The sequence below is a fragment of the Spinacia oleracea genome, chromosome 1, assembly GCF_020520425.1.
Source record: "Spinacia oleracea cultivar Varoflay chromosome 1, BTI_SOV_V1, whole genome shotgun sequence".
Taxonomy (NCBI): Eukaryota; Viridiplantae; Streptophyta; class Magnoliopsida; order Caryophyllales; family Amaranthaceae; genus Spinacia; species Spinacia oleracea.
In genome coordinates, this window is record NC_079487.1 from 86,911,819 (window position 1) to 86,930,695 (window position 18,877).

The 18,877-nt window shown below is 36.9% G+C and overlaps 1 protein-coding gene across 3 annotated transcripts; it reads left to right on the top strand.

Moving 5' to 3' along the window:
- The first annotated feature begins 782 nt into the window (after positions 1–782).
- On the top strand, positions 783–9,629 carry LOC110790016 (subtilisin-like protease SBT4.4). Of its 3 annotated transcripts, XM_021994759.2 has the most exons (10): positions 785–922; positions 5,730–5,821; positions 6,127–6,218; positions 6,366–6,615; positions 7,314–7,797; positions 7,912–8,006; positions 8,107–8,325; positions 8,411–8,522; positions 8,621–8,834; positions 9,022–9,629. In XM_021994759.2, the coding sequence occupies exons 2-10, from the start codon at positions 5,745–5,747 to the stop codon at positions 9,549–9,551; spliced, it is 2,073 nt and encodes a 690-aa protein (XP_021850451.1). In that variant the 5' UTR covers positions 785–922; positions 5,730–5,744; the 3' UTR covers positions 9,552–9,629. The 3 variants fall into 3 exon arrangements, with proteins under 3 accessions (XP_021850453.1, XP_021850451.1, XP_056691530.1); XM_021994761.2 differs by lacking the exon at positions 5,730–5,821 and having other exon boundaries at positions 783–922; XM_056835552.1 differs by lacking the exons at positions 785–922; positions 5,730–5,821; positions 6,127–6,218 and having other exon boundaries at positions 6,475–6,615; positions 7,349–7,797.
- The last annotated feature ends 9,248 nt before the right edge of the window (positions 9,630–18,877 follow it).

Consider the following 18,877-nt stretch of genomic DNA (forward strand, 5'->3'; position numbering starts at 1 on the left):
TGCCTGCTTTCATGTGAAGATGATATTCTTCTCCATTGTTTCATTTTGATGTAGTTACTTACTGTCATTGCCTTTGAATTTTAGTTTTACTGATTTTCAGATGACAGCAGTCAGTTGTATTTGGGTAACATCAATCTTGAGGAGATTCTTCATGATTGTAAAACTTGTTTCTGGCAATATGAGATGATAAGGATATTTATGATCTTTATGCTATGTTTTACATGATGTGCCTGGTGAAAGTTAGATGTACAACTTCAATTACACCAGTCATCTCAGTTAATTATGTACAACTGTCAGTCGAGTGGAAGGACAAGAACACTTTAGGGAGTAGATGGACTCAAAATCATCTCTACAGTTGTTGTTTTGCAAGCATAACTGCATAATCCCATTATTCTTGCCACTTATTGCCACAAATACTTTGTTTTCCATAAGAATGAACACTATGATTCATCTTTTAACAGAAGCATCTATTGGATAAATTTTGTAGTCAATGTCATTTGGTACGTGCTCGTCCAACCCGAGTTTCAAATTTATGACTAGTTGGCTGATCGTAGAAGTTTCATTCTGACTGCATGCCAGACTCTCTCCCTTTCATGTATTACTAACCCACCCTTCTTTCTCTTGTGCGCGCATGTGTACACCACACATATACACTTTTTCATGGTCGTTTTACATTTTGTAATGTGAAAATTCTGATATAGGCTGGAGGGCAGCATATTCAGATGCCGACTAGTAGGTGAGATGGAACGTTTCTGCAATATCAGATGTCAGGCCTAATATCATAGACACAAGAGGCGAGATGGAATGTTTCTGCAATATCAGACGCCAGGCCTAATATCATAGACACAAGCTTCAAAGTGGATGATATGACAAGATTTTTGACGCTAAAGGTTGAGTTTGACTGATCTAGTCAATCTGTCAGGTACGCCTAGCTGGAAAATGCTTTCCTAGTATGGTCCTAATCTAATTTTATTGGCATGAGATTAAACAAGCCTTATTTATCGCCTTTTCTGCCTCTCTTCAAAATATGTAAAAATAAATACACTGATATGTTTGTGACGACTAAAATATCAAACTCATGGCTATCTAGCTCAAAGCTTGTATCACATTGAAATACCTAGGCCTGAATTTAGGTATGGAATTCATATTCAGAAGTCAACCTCAGTTGCATATTTGAAAATATGTTATTTATAATTCTAAGCTCTGCCGATCTGCATAATTTAACAATAAACTTTAAGAGCTTATGTGGAAGGTTTTTGAGTTCGGGGCAACCCTCTGGGTCTTAGACCCCTGGTATCTGTATTTCATAGTCCTACCCGTAGAGCTTGAGCTTCGAGGGGATTTTTTGTGAGAAGTTGTAGGTTCAACGTTCAAGCCATTCCTTTTGGTCTTACAGCAGTTTTCAGTGCTGCTTACACCTCTCCTTAGCAACATAATAATAACAGTGAAGAAACCAACAATAACAAGCCCTGGTTTTGCAAAGTAGAAGTTATCATCCATCAGAGGTTATATCTCTCTTAGCAAAAGATATAGATTAATCAACTAAAAGCATGCTTTAATAGTCTTACTGAGACCCAATTCCCGGAAAATGGAAATAGAAATCACAGTCTTCAATTAGTTATAGAAGATTTCCTGTAAAAATGTTTGCCAAGAAATACATTTTGACAATGTGTTTGTATGAGAAGATTTGAAATGAGGAGAAAGGGAAGAAGACTTATGGATCCATTTTATTGTTTGGATTTAGATTGGGAGATGGGGGGGGGGGGTGGGAAGGGAGATAGAGAGATCCAATTTACTTTTCCTTTTCAGTTAATAAACGAAATCCTCCGGAAGTTGAAAGATTTGTAGAAAAATGCTATCCCCTTCTCCCTTCCCATTATGTCCCTTACTCTTTTGTACTGCTGCCTCCCCTCCCCGTCCCTCCACCATTACTATCCGAAATTCAACCACACTCAAACTCTATTCCAAATAAATAGGGTGCAGACATGGCAAAACTTAATTTAAAATACAAGCTGATAATCACACGTTATGATTGTGAAATCATCAGAGTTTCGGCACATCTATTAGACAATAAGCCCATTGCACTTTATATAATTGGAAAATAGTTACTCTAAGAACCATTACACCGATAATTTGAATAATACCCTAATATGATTCAAGAACACTCCATACGTCAAACGAAAGACAACAATAAAAAGCAAGAGCAGCATGCCTGTAGCATAAAGGAGTTGTCATTACAACAACAACATCAAAGCCTTAGTCCCAAAATGATTTGGGGTCGGCTAACATGAATCGTCGTAGGAGATCGTCATTGTCACCAATCAAACCAGAAAGGAGCAGGAAGTAAAAAGAAAAAAACAAGGAAGAGAAAGTGGAATTAATGAAAGTAAGATAAGAGAAAAATGTATATATATTATAGAAGAAATATTGTAAGAGATAATAAAAAATAGGAAAAATTACATTAAATAATCCAACATTTCGACGATTTTCCGTTATTAATCCAACATTTGGATTATTATCTAATAATCCAACCTTTATATCCCATTAACTTTTATTGCACCTAACCGGTCACCAAACCGATACAACAAGTAACTTGAACACGTGTCATCTTATCATTCGTGTAATCTATTTGTTTAATTTTTTTTTTTATTTTCTTTCTTATTTTTGGTTTATTTTTCCTTTCCTTCCTCCATTATGTTCCTTTCTTTTTGGCTTCAAACCACCGCCACCATCGAAGTATCCAAATACTGTCGTCTGTCGGAAAACCAACACTACCTCCCAAACGGTGACAAGACACCACCTTTTGTTCATCCTGCCTTCCGTCCCTCCCTTTACGTTGTACTTTTTCCTCCTCCTTCCTTCTTGCATTTTACCCCTCATGCTCTGCTTTTCTCTCTCCTTCGCGGCACCACCACAACAACCACCATCTCTACCGCCACTGCCCATCCCTTCCACCGGAATCCAATTGCTCAACTTGCCCCGGCCACATCTTCTGGGCGTTGGGTGAGTATTGAAGGAAAATGAAGGTATAATCCAATGGGAGAAGATGGAAAATTGGGAAATAGGTTGAATTAGGAACGCAATGGGAAAGAAAATGAGTCACGTGACTGGAAAATGGGTAGAAGTTGAAGAAGTCTTCGACTGAATAGTAGATTCAGGTGGGAAGGGAGGTGGAAAGAAGGATGAGAAATGAAGAAGAAGGCTATGGAGGTAGAAGGAAGGAGGAAAAAGGAAGCTGAAGCAAAAAAATAAAGAAAAAATAAAAGTTACTTTTTTGGCCGGTTCCCGGTCATTTGGGATCAATGAAAGTTAATGGGGTATAAAGGTTGGATTATTAAATAATAATCCAAAGGTTGGTTATTAACGGAAAATCGTCGAAAGGTTGGATTATTTAATGTAATTTTTCCTAAAAAATAAGTAAAGTTTAAAATAAATGAATAAGTAAAATAAGTACATTTCAAAATAGCATGTAAAATTAAAATAATTTACATGTTATTTTGAAAATGTACATAAAGGAGTTGTCATTCTCAAAATGATATTTGATAACTTTTTCTATAATCATTTGTTACAGTATTGATAATACGGAGTATTTTTCAAGGACAAGCATGCGTATAGTAGCAGATTAATGATGTAGTTAAATACCCGAATCTTGAATTTGATTCGGATTCAATACCGCATAATTAGATTATCTAAGAAAATCTTGTGACTAGCTACTCAAAGTGTTCACAATTCAAACGCCAACTAGCTCGGTGAAATTATTTAGAGGTAGTGTCCACAGTCCTACGCACTAGACCCGTCAAAAATCGATCCGACCCGAAAAATGACCCGATCCGAAAATACTGGGTCTTGAACAAGATTTTGTGACCCGAAAAATGACCCGATACGAAAATACTGGGTCTTGAACAAGATTTTGTGACCCGAAACCCAATTTCATCCGAACCCAAACAACCCGAAAAGTAATTGGTCAAAACCCGACCGAACCCGTTTCTGACCCGTCCGATTGAATCATTAAATTTATAGCAATAAATGAGATTATGAAGAATTTTAAGCATAGTAAACACGTTGTTGTTACAATTGTTGGTTGTAATATGATTTTATTTTGATTATACGCCATTTATGGTTGAATTTGACTAAAATATAAATGTGTGTTGGAAAATTTCTGAATTTGTGATCAATTTTGTATATTTATTACCTAAATTAAGAAAAATATACTACGCGTTTTAAAATCTCTCAACCCGTTGGGTTGACCCGAACCCGAAAGTTCTGGGTCTTGAACAAGCTTTTGTAAACCCGAACCCGAAAGTGACCGACCCGAATTAAACTGAGCCCGAAAATAATTTTTTAGAACCCGACCCGACCGACCCGTTTGACAAGTCTACTAGGCACAGATACAAAACTTTACAAAAGGAAAAAATTGCAGCATTCTGCAAATGGAAATTCTGAGCTCTAGTTTTTCTTTTGGTTGGTAGGGATTGTGATTAGTTTGGGAGAGCACAAATATGTTAATCTCTTCCCAGGGCAAGGGAGAGCATGAAATGAGCATGAAATAATCTGTGTACTCAATGATTTGGAGAAAGTTCCGTTAGCTGAAAACTGCTTCTTCCTTCTGATGATTGATCTATGACATCTGATGGCTGGAAAAACAAATTTTCAAAACAGTGAGAACTAGCTTTGGTTCCGTGCACGCACCGATATTCTAAAATTATTATTTGATCATTTTTTATAAAATATTTGAGTAACAAAAGAATTGTTCAAAAATAAAGTAGTACGGAGTACAAAAGATTTTGACAGATTTTCAAAAGATTGATATAGTTAGGATATATTTTATGATTTTGTAAATATTATCTTTTGGGAAATAAAACTACAGCTAAAAATTTATGTTAGAAGATCAAATGAATATGGAATAATAAAATTTCAGTCAAATATAGTACGGAGTAAATATTTTATCATTGAAATAAAATAAATGAATAAAAAGGAAATATAGTTTTCGTGGGAAAATATTTCACCAAGAAGTGACATGTCATTCCTTGTGTTTGTTTTAATAGAAAATAATAGGTATCTGGTTTGATTCTAAACATATTAGGAGTATTGATGATTGCTGATTTTCAATAATAATGTTTGTTCTAATAGAAAATAATAGATATCTGGTTTGATTCTAAACATATTAGGAGAATTGATGATTGCTGATTTTCAATAATAATTGTATACCATTTTGCATTTACTTTAACCTATATAATGAAGCTGTTCAATTTGGAAATAAATCAAGTCAGAAAATCTGAAAATGTACAATGCCAAAATTTACATGATGGTACATTGAAAAAACTAATTCTCAGAAACTAATCAAGTCAAAATATGTACACCTTTATGCTCAGTGCTAAAACAGCAAGCAATCAAATCCTTAATATGTTGCCTTACTTGCATATTGAAATTCCAAAACTTATTTTGATTTTCTTTCTCTAGCTATAAGTATGAGAATCATTATCTCCCAATTTCAATCGTTCACAATGGCCAAATTCATGAATTCTCCACTTCTCTTATTCATCCTTGTGCTCGGCTTATTTGCCGTGGGATCGTCGTCTGTAATCAATTCTATTGATAATAGAAAGGCAAGTTATGTCATTTGTTTTTTCTTGTTAAACTATCTAGTTTTGTAATATCATCCTAATGTAAAACACTAAAACCCTCAAGGTTATCGTTAGTTAAAACTTAAAAGTGTCTTATTGGTGTAGGTTTATATTGTATACATGGGCTCTACTACAGAGGATTACTTTCTTACATCTGAGTACCACATTGGTATTCTCCAACAAGTTTTAGAAGACAGGTGAGTGTATAATTACACCACATAATTAATTCAGAGCTTATCACTGGGAAGAGTACTTAATTTGGGCTGATACTGGTCCCAATCGGGCCACAATTCGAGCCTAAGAGTCTAAAAATATGCACTACTTGGCCCGGGCACCCCTTGATTCCTTGAAATGGACCCATCATTCTGGCCGACCCAGCCTAGTTAGTTATGATCAGCTTTAACTTGTTTCACTGCATAACCATCATATTGCATAATCATCATAAGCTTATTACATAATGATAATCCTAATTATTTTATTGTGCATTTTTTACGTTCCAAAGTATGGCAAAAGAATCCTTGGTTAGAAGTTACACGAAGAGTTTCAATGGTTTTGCTGCAAGGCTGACTGAGAAAGAAAGTGAAATACTCAAGGGTAAGTATTCAATACATTAGTTGTTATCAAATGAATTGTTAATGAGCCAAAAGATATTGATTTTTTTAAAAGGGTAACTATTCAATACATTAGTTGTCAGCAAATGAATTGTTAATGAGCCATAAAGATATTGATTTTTTTGGACAGGTATGAAGGAAGTAGTATCTGTGTTTCCTAGTAAAGCACTCGAACTTCAAACTACGAGGTCTTGGGATTTCATGGGATTCACCGAGACTGTTGCACCTAGAGAAACTCGCGCTGAGAGTAATTTGATACTTGGTGTTATTGATAGCGGAATATGGCCCGAGTCACCTAGTTTTAATGATAATGGCTTCAGCGCTCCTCCTAAGAAATGGAAAGGTGCTTGTAAGGGCGGAGAAAATTTCACTTGCAACAAGTAAATATCCTTTCTTACCACTTTCCATTCTGAAATTCCAATCTTACTATCTTAGTTTGCACACAATAATATACAAATTTGCTGAAATCTAAATAGCTGTTGATTAAGGCCCTATGCTCTTCAACTGATTTTTGTGGTTTTTGCTAGTTAAAATTTATTTTCACTGGTTGAAGCTGATTTTTTCTGTTCAAAATAGATTTCGCTGACATTAATGTAAAATGTTGAAGAGAACAGTTTATATCAAGCACGAAGTATTATGTACCACGACACCCTGTTTTCTCCGTCGGTATTTTTTTAAGAGTTACATGTTGATTGGCACAAAATTAAGGAAGATGAGTTAATTTTCTTATAATAATGATGCAAGTAGTGGATGTGTTAATTATTTATTGTAAATATTTGATAATGGATGAATAATTTATTGTGAGAAAAGATGATGTGAGTATGTGTGGGGACAATGGGAGAGACATAATTACTAAACAATGGGTGTAATATTTTAATGTAGAAGTTACCAAAAAGGGAAATGTAACTCCTAAAGAAGTACGGCAGGAAGTAGTATATGTAACTCCTAAAAAAATATGGAGGGAGTATTGAACTGTTATTGAGAACTTTCTGGATACGCTTTAGAATCGTTGTTCTTGCAAACCCATCTATAAGGAGGCTCTTTTATTTACGTGACAAACAAATTAACGATGTTGCAGCAAGCTTATAGGAGCTAGGACTTTTTTTGATTCAGCGAGGGATGATATCGGTCATGGAACACACACGGCCTCAACGGCAGCTGGGAGGATTGTAGATGATGCAAATTTTTACGGACTGGCAGAAGGATCTGCAAGAGGAGCGGTACCATCAGCCAGGATTGCTGCATACAAAGTTTGCGATACCTCAGATTGCGATGAAGCAGATATTCTTTCTGCTTTTGATGAAGCCATTGCTGATGGGGTTGACTTGATAACAATTTCCATAGGAAATACCGATGCAGCTGATATATATTCAGATACTATTGCCATAGGTGCTTTCCATGCATTGCAGAATGGAATACTAACTGTGCAGTCTGCTGGAAACTCAGGAAATGTGAGTGGTTCTGTAACAAGTGTTGCACCCTGGCTATTTAGTGTTGCAGCTAGCTTTATGGACCGTCGAATTCTTGATAAAGTTGTCCTTGGAAACAGAAGAACATTAATTGTAAGTTCTTTGCTTTTAATTATTGCTGATAAAATGTTGAAGATATCAGTTTAAGGTTCTAACAAACATCTGGTCTTGAAATGTAATAGTATCTTTGAAATGGCTGAAATGTAGGGTAATTCTATCAACTCCTTCACGTTGAACGGAGACATGTTCCCTTTGGTATATGGGAAACAGGCGTCAACTCACTGTTCCGAGGACTTGGCTGTGTATACTTCCTTGCTTTTTTCAACTACTTTTAAAGTACTTTGTTAATCAGTTTAGGGATTATAATTTGTCTTAAATTATTGTTAATCGTCTTTTGTGCAGGTCATGTTCAGCCGGCTGCCTGGATAAAAATTTAGTTAAGGGGAAGATAGTAGTTTGTGACAGTACAGACGGGGTAATTGGTGAAGGTTTGAGAGCTGGTGCCCTTGGGGTATTGGCACGAGCTTATGTTGATGATGTGTCTCAGATTCAACCCATACCTGCAGTTTTGTTAAAACCCCATGAATTTGAAGTATTGTTATCCTACCTGAACTCTACAAAGTATGATAATTGAAATTCTCTGTCAGCAATCCTTGTATTTAGATGGCTCTATAAAATTGCATTTACATTCGTTGCTTTTTGGCAGAGCTCCTATGGCAAACATCCTCAAGAGTGAATCCTTTAACGACACTTCTGCTCCTGTTGTTGTTTCATTTTCTTCTCGAGGCCCTAATCCTATTGCACCGGATATCCTCAAGGTTATCTTGATTCGTCCCTCTTAACTAACCTTTTCTTTTTCTATGATTTTTCTCTCAATTTAAAAATAAAATAAAATATGTTTGTCATTATGCTGCAGCCTGATATCACTGCACCAGGAGTAGAAATTTTAGCGGCGTTTTCACCAAATGTTTCTGTATCTGAATATCCTAATGATAAGAGATCAGTCAAGTATGCAGTAATATCTGGAACATCCATGTCTTGTCCCCATGTAGCGGGAGCAGCTGTTTATGTAAAATCGATTCATCCTGATTGGTCTCCTTCTGCTATTAAATCTGCTTTGATGACTACAGGTACCTAACCCTATTTAAGTCCATCAAGTATTAATTTATTATTCTTAATCTTGATATTCAGTAAGTGAATATAAGAGGAATTTAGGTGAAAGAACGAACTCTTTTCACAGTCATTTTGTCCTCTTTCCATATTACTCCGTAAATATATATCAACTAGAAATAATTTTCTTCTTACGCTGGCCTGCAGCACGTCCTATGAGTAGTTCAAAGAACCCAGATGCAGAATTTGCTTATGGATCAGGGCATCTTAATCCTGTAGAGGCTGTAAATCCTGGACTTGTTTATGAAACAACTGAAGATGATTATTTGACATTTCTATGCAAGCTGGGTTACAGCAAAGAGCAAATCAGTCTAATATCAGGCAATAAGAGTTTCTCCTGCCCGAAAAAGAGTTTATCTGACCCAAACGACGTTAACTATCCTAGCATGTCTGCTTCAGTAAATGCTGAGAAATCTTTTAATATCAAGTTCCGTAGAACAGTGACTAATGTTGGGGTTGCTAATTCCACATACACAGCAAAAGTGGAATCAGGTGAAAAAATGAAGGTGACGGTGAATCCTAAAACACTTTCGTTTACATCATTGAAGGAACAAAAGTACTTTGATGTGAGTGTTGTTGGTAAGGGATTAGCAAGTAGGTCTCAGGTTTCTGCATCACTGGTTTGGTCTGATGGAAGTCATTTTGTTAGGAGTCCTGTTGTTGTATACAGTATGTAGCTTAGTATGTTGATATAAGCTGTTTTTATAAAGAGTATATTCCAATAATATATTAATATAATATAGTTCATCGATTGAGTATAAAGAATAAATTCTCCTATGTTTCTAAGTAGGTAGTAAATTCTCCTTCCATATATCATTTCAAATATCTTCTGAAAAGATTGTATTCCAGCCATAATATATTTCTTATTTTAAAAATGTGGCGAATTTGTTCTGGATGAAGGGAGTAATGGCTTTGCATCTAGGCTACGATAAGTCGATAACTACAATATATCCGCACAACTCAATCAGATTAAAATTGCAATCAAGCCACAATTAATCTGTTTCTCCTGCTCGTATTAATATTTATGTATAGGTTTGTTAGAGATATATTTCAAGATCAATATGGACTGAAGGTGTGTTATAGGGTCGTGCACTTGTGCATAGGTCCAAAAGAGGACTGGATCAGACTAGAAGCCCGGAATTATCATTACCATTGACCAAAGACTGGACCAAAATGCACCACAAGATTCATTATTAGATAGTTTTTCATGTTTTTGATAAGGAAAGAAAACCAGTGTTAAATCTTGCGGAGTCCTAATCTAACTCATCCTTATGAATGATAAGGAAATGAATGGCGGGTGAAGATACAAAAACTAAAATGACATAGAAATACAATAGCTTCATTTGTTGTCAAGAGACGGATTTCTTGAAAACAGTGGTTGATTACACTTACATCTTCAATTAAGTGGCCATTGATTTCACAGGGAGCTTGTACATGCACTTGATTTATCGAGTTATTCATCACTAGTTCCTCCCTTTTTTTATAACTGATTATATATGGGGCTTACCAGTCAGAATCTTTACCTTGTCTAACTTGACATTCAAGAAATTTGGGAGGGGTAAATAAGTTGTGTATTTAATAATTAGTTTTTGAGGTTAGATTTTATTGTATTATGAATTCATGATTGATCACTGTGAGAGAGGCATACCACAATCCAGTCAGAAAGATGATTATGAGTAGGAAAAAAAAATGTTAGAATTGTGACATCTTAGCTAAGTAGTTAGCTACAAATTTGATTCCTCCATTTGGAGTATTTTTGAACTCGTTTATCTCATTTGGAGCAACAATTTTAGCGCACCGAAAGATGACTTATTACAATTGACATTTGACAATAATTATTTACGTGGTCTTTTATGAGTTGACAACGACAACTTTGGGTATTAATTTTGACATAAAACATCATGTCATCTACAAATGTTACGAAATGATAGGTTCGTACAATGAAAAATTTAGGCGTGTAGATAGAAGTTGGACACAAAGATACAACATACAAGGAGTCAAGGAGTACCTCCCCGGCCACTTAGACGGTACCACACGACTCTACATATTTGCAATAACAAGGAGAACAATTAATTAATTAAATTAAATACACAGAACTTGAAGCATATTTATTTATAATATGCCGATTGATGACGAATCACGAATCACGAATCACGAATCCCGAATCCCGAATCACGAATCACGAATCACGAATCACGAATCCCGAATCCCGATCACTTAAAGAGGCCTTTAGCCTTGTCCATCAAACTTTCTTGTGGTTTGACGTGATTGACAGCATCGCCCACATTTTTCTTGGTGGCTTCTGCCATTTCTTCAACAGGTTTAGTGATCTTACTGGTGTCAACTGTGTTCGTATGCCCATGACCGGTTACTGTTTTCTTCACCGACTCTGCTGCGTTGTTGATGGCGTCCATGGATTTCAATTATTTAGGAACTTATTTATCAATAAAATAATATATAGATCGATATTACTTGTTTTGGTAGAAAGTTTTAGATGTTTTCTAGTGTTATTATATTAAGCCCTTGGATATGGACGGGGATTTATAGAGGCGTCGAGCCGTCGACTACATAATCGGATGTATGACTAAGATATTTTCATTTACGTTTATTTTTATTTTTCATCATTCATAAATTCTGTGATGGTGTTCAATTCCGGACCCATCGTAGTGAGGAGCGACCTCTTTCCATTGGATAAGTCATTGCCGACATCGGCAATAAAATATCTATGCAATTTTTTTTTTTTAATTACGTTTGTTAATGCTTTCAATCATTAAAACATATTACTAATGAGGAAAAATTAACATTTTAAATTTATAGAAGAATTACACATTTAGACAATTATATAACAAGATCGTATATGACTATATATTTTAGCGCGTATCCTGTGTGACCAGCCACACTATCAACTATGGTGTGACTCGCGCAGCTACTATGGACAAGGTTATTGACTAGTGTTACTTGACTTTCTATGTTGGTGTTACTTATACATTGTATTCGCTATTACTTATCTTGTTTTACTATAGTTTCTTGAAATTAATGTTAGAGGTTTCTTGTATAGACTACTGTTACCAGACTTTCTATGCTAGTGTCACTTATACATTGTATTCGTTGTTATTTTTTTTTATTTTATTGCAGTTTCATGTTAGAGATTCCTTGTATAGACTGGTATTACCTAACTTTCTTTGTTGGTGTTACTTATACATTGTATTCGTTGTTACTTTTCTTGTTTTATTGCAGTTTCATGTTAGAGGTTATTTGTATAGACTAATGTTACTTGACTTTCTATGCTAGTGTTGAAGGAAATAATGCCCTTGGTCCAAGTATGCATTCTATGTTAAGTCTAATAAATGCGGTTCAGTATTAATTAACAAGTTAATAATTCAGTGAGATCAAGTGAGCTGAATGCCTAGCTAGAGGCCGCTTCAGTTCAAGTGGAATTAATGATATTAATCCACAGCTTACTCTTGACTGAACCCGTAGGGTCACACAAATAGTACGTAAACGGATCAAGTATTTAATAGCATTAAATACTCCATCTATGGATATTCGGAATCGACGGATCTTGGTTTCAGTGGGAGCTGAGATCGTCACAGGCAAGAAATGAATACTCCGGAAACGATGATATTGCCGGAAACGGAAATATGGATCGTATCGGAAATATAAATATTATCCAAGTCGTAGATGTTCCCGGAAACGGAAACATGGTACGTATCGGAAAATATTATCGGAAATGGAAATATTGCCAGAATCGGAAATATTGCCGGAAACGGAAATATTGTCAGAATCGGAAATATTATCGGAATCGGAAAATAATTCCGGAAACGGAAATATTAAATATTTGTTCGAAACGGAAATTGATTCCGGAATCGGAAATATTAAATATTGTTCGTATCGGAAATGAATTCCGGAACCGGGAATTTAATCGGAAGCGTATCGTACGAATTAGCATCGGACGAGGCCTGCCGGACGAAGGCCCAGCACGAAGTCGGGCCATCGCCCAGCAAGCCAAACGCGCGCCCAGCCAAGGCAGCGCCCAGGCCCACCGCAAGGCAGGCCCAGCGCGCGCCAAGGCCATGGCCTCGCTGCGTGGGCTGCTGCTCGCACGCACACGCATGGGCGGCCCTCGTGGCTGCCGTGTGTGTGTGAGTTTGTGTTCATGCATGATTCCTAAAACTATGAGAATTAGTATATGATTAAATTCCTATTCCTAAAAGGATAAATTAATTAATTAGAGTTCTTGTAGGATTCTAAGTTTAATTAATTCGTATCCTACTAGGATTCCAATTCCCTTTCCATAACTCTATAAATACGTGCCTAGGGTCACATATTTTTGAGAGATTAATTCAAGTATTCAAAGTGAGTTTTGAGAGAAAAATTCAGTCATATTTCTTACCTAAGAGTGCCGAAAATTCTAGTACCTTAAGGGCGATTCTAGTTGGTCAATCTTAAGGCGGATCCGGACGTGCTGTGGACTATCTACGGAGGGACGACACTTGGAGTCCTAAAGACTTGTTCTTGTTCGGTTCGGGCGCAGCTAGGGAAGGCACGCAACAAAGAGTATGCATCTAAACTATGCTATATGATTATGTGTAAATAATATGTATTCCTGGCTAAATGGTTGTTTCCGCATGATTTATGAATTGTCATATGGATCATAACCTAACAGTGGTATCAGAGCCCCTTATTATTTTCATAATCTAAATTGCATGAACATGGTTAAATATTACAAATTTGCAAGAATTAAAAGGGGTGATTAATTTTCGTAATTGTTAATTAATTGCAAATTGCGTTTATTTAATTATATGTACGCAGTTTTTCGGCAGTTTCTTCGTTACTCATCCAAATCGAGTGATTTTTGTGTCAATTCCGCATGTAAAAGGCATTCTAAAATTTTGACAAAAACAGTATTTTTCTGCCGAACCCAGAATTCTCAAATTCGAAGCCTAACTATGACTTTTCGAAGGTTTTAGTTTTTCGAATGCAAAATTTCGTAAATTTAAGATGTTAAATTAAATATTTGCGATTCTTCTTGATAAATCTTGAATTTTTGATTGACCTACTGTATATGTTTAACTAGTTTGAATGCCTAGCCTTGTTAATTATGCAATCTAATTTGTAATTATGATTAATTTGTTGAAAATTAGAATAATTTAGAATTAATTTGATTTTCATAATTAATTATAATTTAATTAGAAACCTATGATTAAAAACCACCATAAAAATTGTAAATTTATGATAAATTTTAAATTTTTATGACCTAGACTTGAATCCATAATAATCGGAAATCAATTGGATAATAAATTTTCGATTTTTTCGCCCTAAAATTATGAAATTAATATTATTTATTAATTTGTCATTAATTTTAAATATAAATTTTAATTTTTATGCGATTCGTTCATATAACTTGCACGCACAAAGCAATGGACGCTTCGTGTTACCCTTAAGGGGTGTTGTATAGTGCGGGCATGCAACGACGAGCAAGGGAGCTCGTCGCCCGTGCGGCACGAATGCAATGAGCAAGGGCATGGTGCACGAGCACAAGGCAGCAGCCCTGCCTTGTGTCGTGGGCCACGAGCTATGAACAAATGGGCATGGGCGAAAGGCAAGCCAAGGCAGTCGCGTGTGGGCAGCAAGCGAGCTGCGCCACGACGCGCACTGCCTCGCGCAAGCGCGCGCAGCCTCGCGCGCAGCGAGCGCAAGCTCGCGTGCCACGAGCGCTGCGCCCAGCGATTGATCGTGGCAATTGCTCGCGCGCACAGCGAGCGATGGCTCGCGCGCACAGCGAGCGATGGCTCGCGCGCACAGCGAGCGATGGCTCGCGCGCACAGCGAGCGATGGCTCGCGCGCACAGCGAGCGATGGCTCGCGCGCACAGCGAGCGATGGCTCGCGCGCACAGCGAGCGATGGCTCGCGCGCACAGCGAGCGATGGCTCGCGCGCAGCGAGCGCTGGCGAGCGCGCACAGCGAGCGATGGCTCGCGTGCGTCGAGCGCTGGCGCGCGCGCAGCGAGCACCATAGCGTGCGATGGCTTGCGATGGAAGATGCAGCAGCTATGCGACGAGCGCATGGGCTGCGCGCACATGGCCAGCGATGGCTGTGTGCGTGCGGCCCATGGGCGTGCGATGCGTAGGGTGTTTGCGTTGCGATTAGATCATTTTGAATGTTTAATTTGAAATTTTTCAGTTTACGTAATTTTAATTAATTTTAAAATTAATAATTTAAATTATTTTCTTGGATTTTAATTTTGAATATTGTAATTATAATAAATTTTATTTATTCTAATTATTTTACTAAAATTAAAATCATGAATTAATTTAAATACGACTGAAATTAAATTAAACTTTTTGGATTCAATTATAAATTTATATGAGCTTTAAATTTTAATTAAATTTGTATGTTTCCGGTTAGACTTGAAATACATTTTTATGTTTAAAATTAGTAAAGCATATGAATTTATTGGTTTAAGTGGGAGCCCTTTTAGTCATAAAACTCTTGATTAGGTCTACAAATCCTTAAGGTTAAAACAACTTGATTAGAATTAATAAGGACTGAATAATTGGTAGATTATTGGTGCCCTTGATTAATTGCTGCAAATGTTTACGTGATGCATAATGTGTTTTACTAACCAGCTATGTGGGCCATTCATGATAATGAATGGGTGAATGGTATATATTGTATATGTACTGTTTTGCAGGTTATGAAGTGACTAGTATGGCCCAAATAAGATAGAAAATATGGTCTGCGTACCATTAATTTGAATGTAATTGGTCTAAAGTACCAAAGTTATTTTTCAATTCAAATATGGTCTGCGTACCATCAAATAGTTGTAATTAGTTATAGCTTATCCTATTTGAAGAAAATGGTGCCTCCCACGGAGATTTTCAAGACGGACTTTGAAGTCAAAGCTTCAAGATGAAGTCGGGCCATACTAGATCACATTTATCTTATGCATGTTTTAAGTTATTTATTGCTTTTAAATATGTCTTAAAATGCATGAGATCAAAAGCTTGATTATGTTGCATGATTAAGGATTTTAGTTCACTTAAAATCTAACCAACATAGTAAGAGCCTTAAGTTCCAAACTTAAAAATTGAGTTAAAAGGTGCCATGCCAAAATATACACTTGCTTGGATATCCTTTACATCAATCTAGTAATAGTTTTCGCTCAGCGAGGTGTTACTTATTGGTCCTAAAGGGGCAAGGTACACAAATAATTGTGAGTACATGTTAGTTTTGGTGAAACTCAACGATATAAATAAGGAGTCCTTTTATGTCGTGGCAAAATCGATAGGTTTACCTAATAAGTTCTTAGACGTACCTATCAACCAAGAATAGTTTCTAGACTATTAGCAAAAGGCTTTTGCTTACCTAAGATGTTTTAGGATTAAGTCGACAAACTGTGCTTAGTTCTTCAATGATTTTAGGATCTTGGAATCATTTTATTCACACCTGCCGGAACACATAACTTGAATAAAATGCTTAATAAACATTGAATTATGCATGTATGCTAGGATTTAAGTTTATTAAGAGAAACTGTGAATGGTTATTTATTTGTTTATTCTTTTCAATTGTAGTTTTAATATGGCAAACAACAATTCATTCAACATTCGATCAATTCTCGAAAAGGAGAAGTTGAACGGGAAAAACTTCCTTGACTGGCAAAGGAACTTGCAAATAGTTCTTATGCAGGAAGAAAAGGAGTATGTCCTAGATGAGGCGATGCCCGAAGCCGCAGGCGACGGGGTCACTCAGGCAGCCCTCAATCGTTGGATTGATGCCAACAAGGATGTGAAATGTCTAATGCTCGCCACCATGAGTGCGGATCTGCAGAAAACGTTCATCAACTCAGATGCTTTCACAATCATCAGTGAGTTGAAGAACATGTTCCAAGATCTGGCTCGAGTCGAAAGATTCGAGACTCATAGGCAAATTCTTGAGACCAAGCTTAAGAAAGGCGAGCCCGTAAGTCCACATGTTCTCAAAATGATTGGACTCATTGAGAATATGAGTCGGCTGGATCAGCAATTTTCTCAGGAAATGGCTATAGACACCATCCTCCATTCTCTTCATAGCAGGTATGATCAGTTCAAACTGAACTACAGTATGAATAGTCTGGACAAAACGCTCACTGAGCTTCACGGTATGCTGAAGACCGCTGAAAAGACGCTCAAAAGTGATAAGCAGGATGTGCTTATGGTGCGTGGGGGCAAGTTCAAGAAATCTGGAAAGAAGAGGAATGCTAAGAAAGGTGGCAACAAGGCCAGCCCAACTAAGCAAACTGGCGCCAAATCTGTAAAGAGGAAGGTCAGTCAACCCACTTCTGAATCCGAATGCTTCTACTGCAAGAAGAAGGGGCATTGGAAGAGAGATTGCTTGAAGCTAAAGGAAGATCAGAAGAACGGAACAGTCGTTCCATCTTCAGGTATTTTCGTTATAGACTGTATAATTGCTAATTCAACTTCTTGGGTATTAGATACAGGTTGTGGCTCACACTTATGTTCCAATCCACAGGGACTAAGAAGAAGTAGAAAGTTAAGCAAGGGTGAAGTCGACCTACGAGTGGGAAATGGAGCACGGATTGCTGCATTAGCTGTAGGAACTTACTATTTGTCGTTGCCCTCCGGGCTAGTTTTGGAACTGGAAGATTGTTTCCATGTTCCAAGTCTTACTAAAAACATCATTTCAGTTTCTTGCTTAGATGCTAAGGGATTTTCCTTTTTAATAAAAGACAATAGTTGTTCGTTTTATTTTAAAGAGATGTTTTATGGATCTGCTAGATTAGTCAATGGACTTTATTTATTAGATCACGACAAACAAGTTTATAACATAAATACCAAAAGGGCCAAAAAGGATGATTCAGATCTCACCTATCTGTGGCATTGTCGATTAGGCCATATAAACTTGAAACGCTTAGAAAGACTTCAAAAGGAAGGAATTCTAGAACCATTTGACTTAGAGGATTATGGTAAATGCGAATCATGTTTACTTGGCAAAATGACAAAGCAACCTTTCTCTAAAGTTGGAGAAAGAGCAAATGAACTATTGGGTTTAATCCATACAGATGTATGTGGACCAATGAGCACAAATGCTAGAGGTGGTTTCAGCTACTTTATCACTTTCACTGATGACTTCAGTAGGTATGGTTATGTCTACCTAATGAAGCATAAGTCTGAATCCTTTGACAAATTCAAGGAATTTCAGAGTGAAGTAGAGAATCAATTAGGCAAGAAGATTAAAGCACTGCGGTCTGATAGAGGCGGTGAATATCTGAGCTATGAATTTGATGACCATCTGAAAGAATGTGGAATTCTATCAGAATTGACTCCTCCTGGAACACCACAATGGAACGGTGTGTCGGAACGGAGGAACAGAACCTTGCTAGACATGGTCAGGTCAATGATGGGTCAGGCCGAACTTCCATTAGAATTTTGGGGACATGCACTAAATACAGCTGCACTCACTATAAATAGAGCTCCGTCTAAAGCTGTCAAAAAGACTCCATACGAATTATGGTTTGGAAAGCCTCCAAATGTGTCTTTTCTTAAGATTTGGGGATGTGAAGTATACGTCAAACGATTAATTTCAGACAAACTTCATCCAAAATCTGACAAATGTATCCTTGTGGGCTATCCAAAGGAAACAAAGGGGTATTACTTCTACAATACATCTGAGAACAAGGTGTTTGTTGCTCGAGATGGTGTCTTTTTGGAGAAAGATCACATTTCCAAAATGACAAGTGGGAGAAAAGTAGACCTCGAAGAAATTCGAGTCGAACAACAAACTCTAGAGAATGCTCAAGATGACATTCAGGATGAAACTCAGAGATCTTTAGAAGAATCTGGTGATAATCATGGTCAATCTAGAAATGTTACCCCGCGTAGATCGCAAAGATATAGATCTCAACCGGAAAGGTACTTAGGTATTTTGACGAACGATAGCTATGACGTTCTATTACTTGAAAGTGATGAACCTGCGACTTACAAACAAGCTATGACGAGCCCTA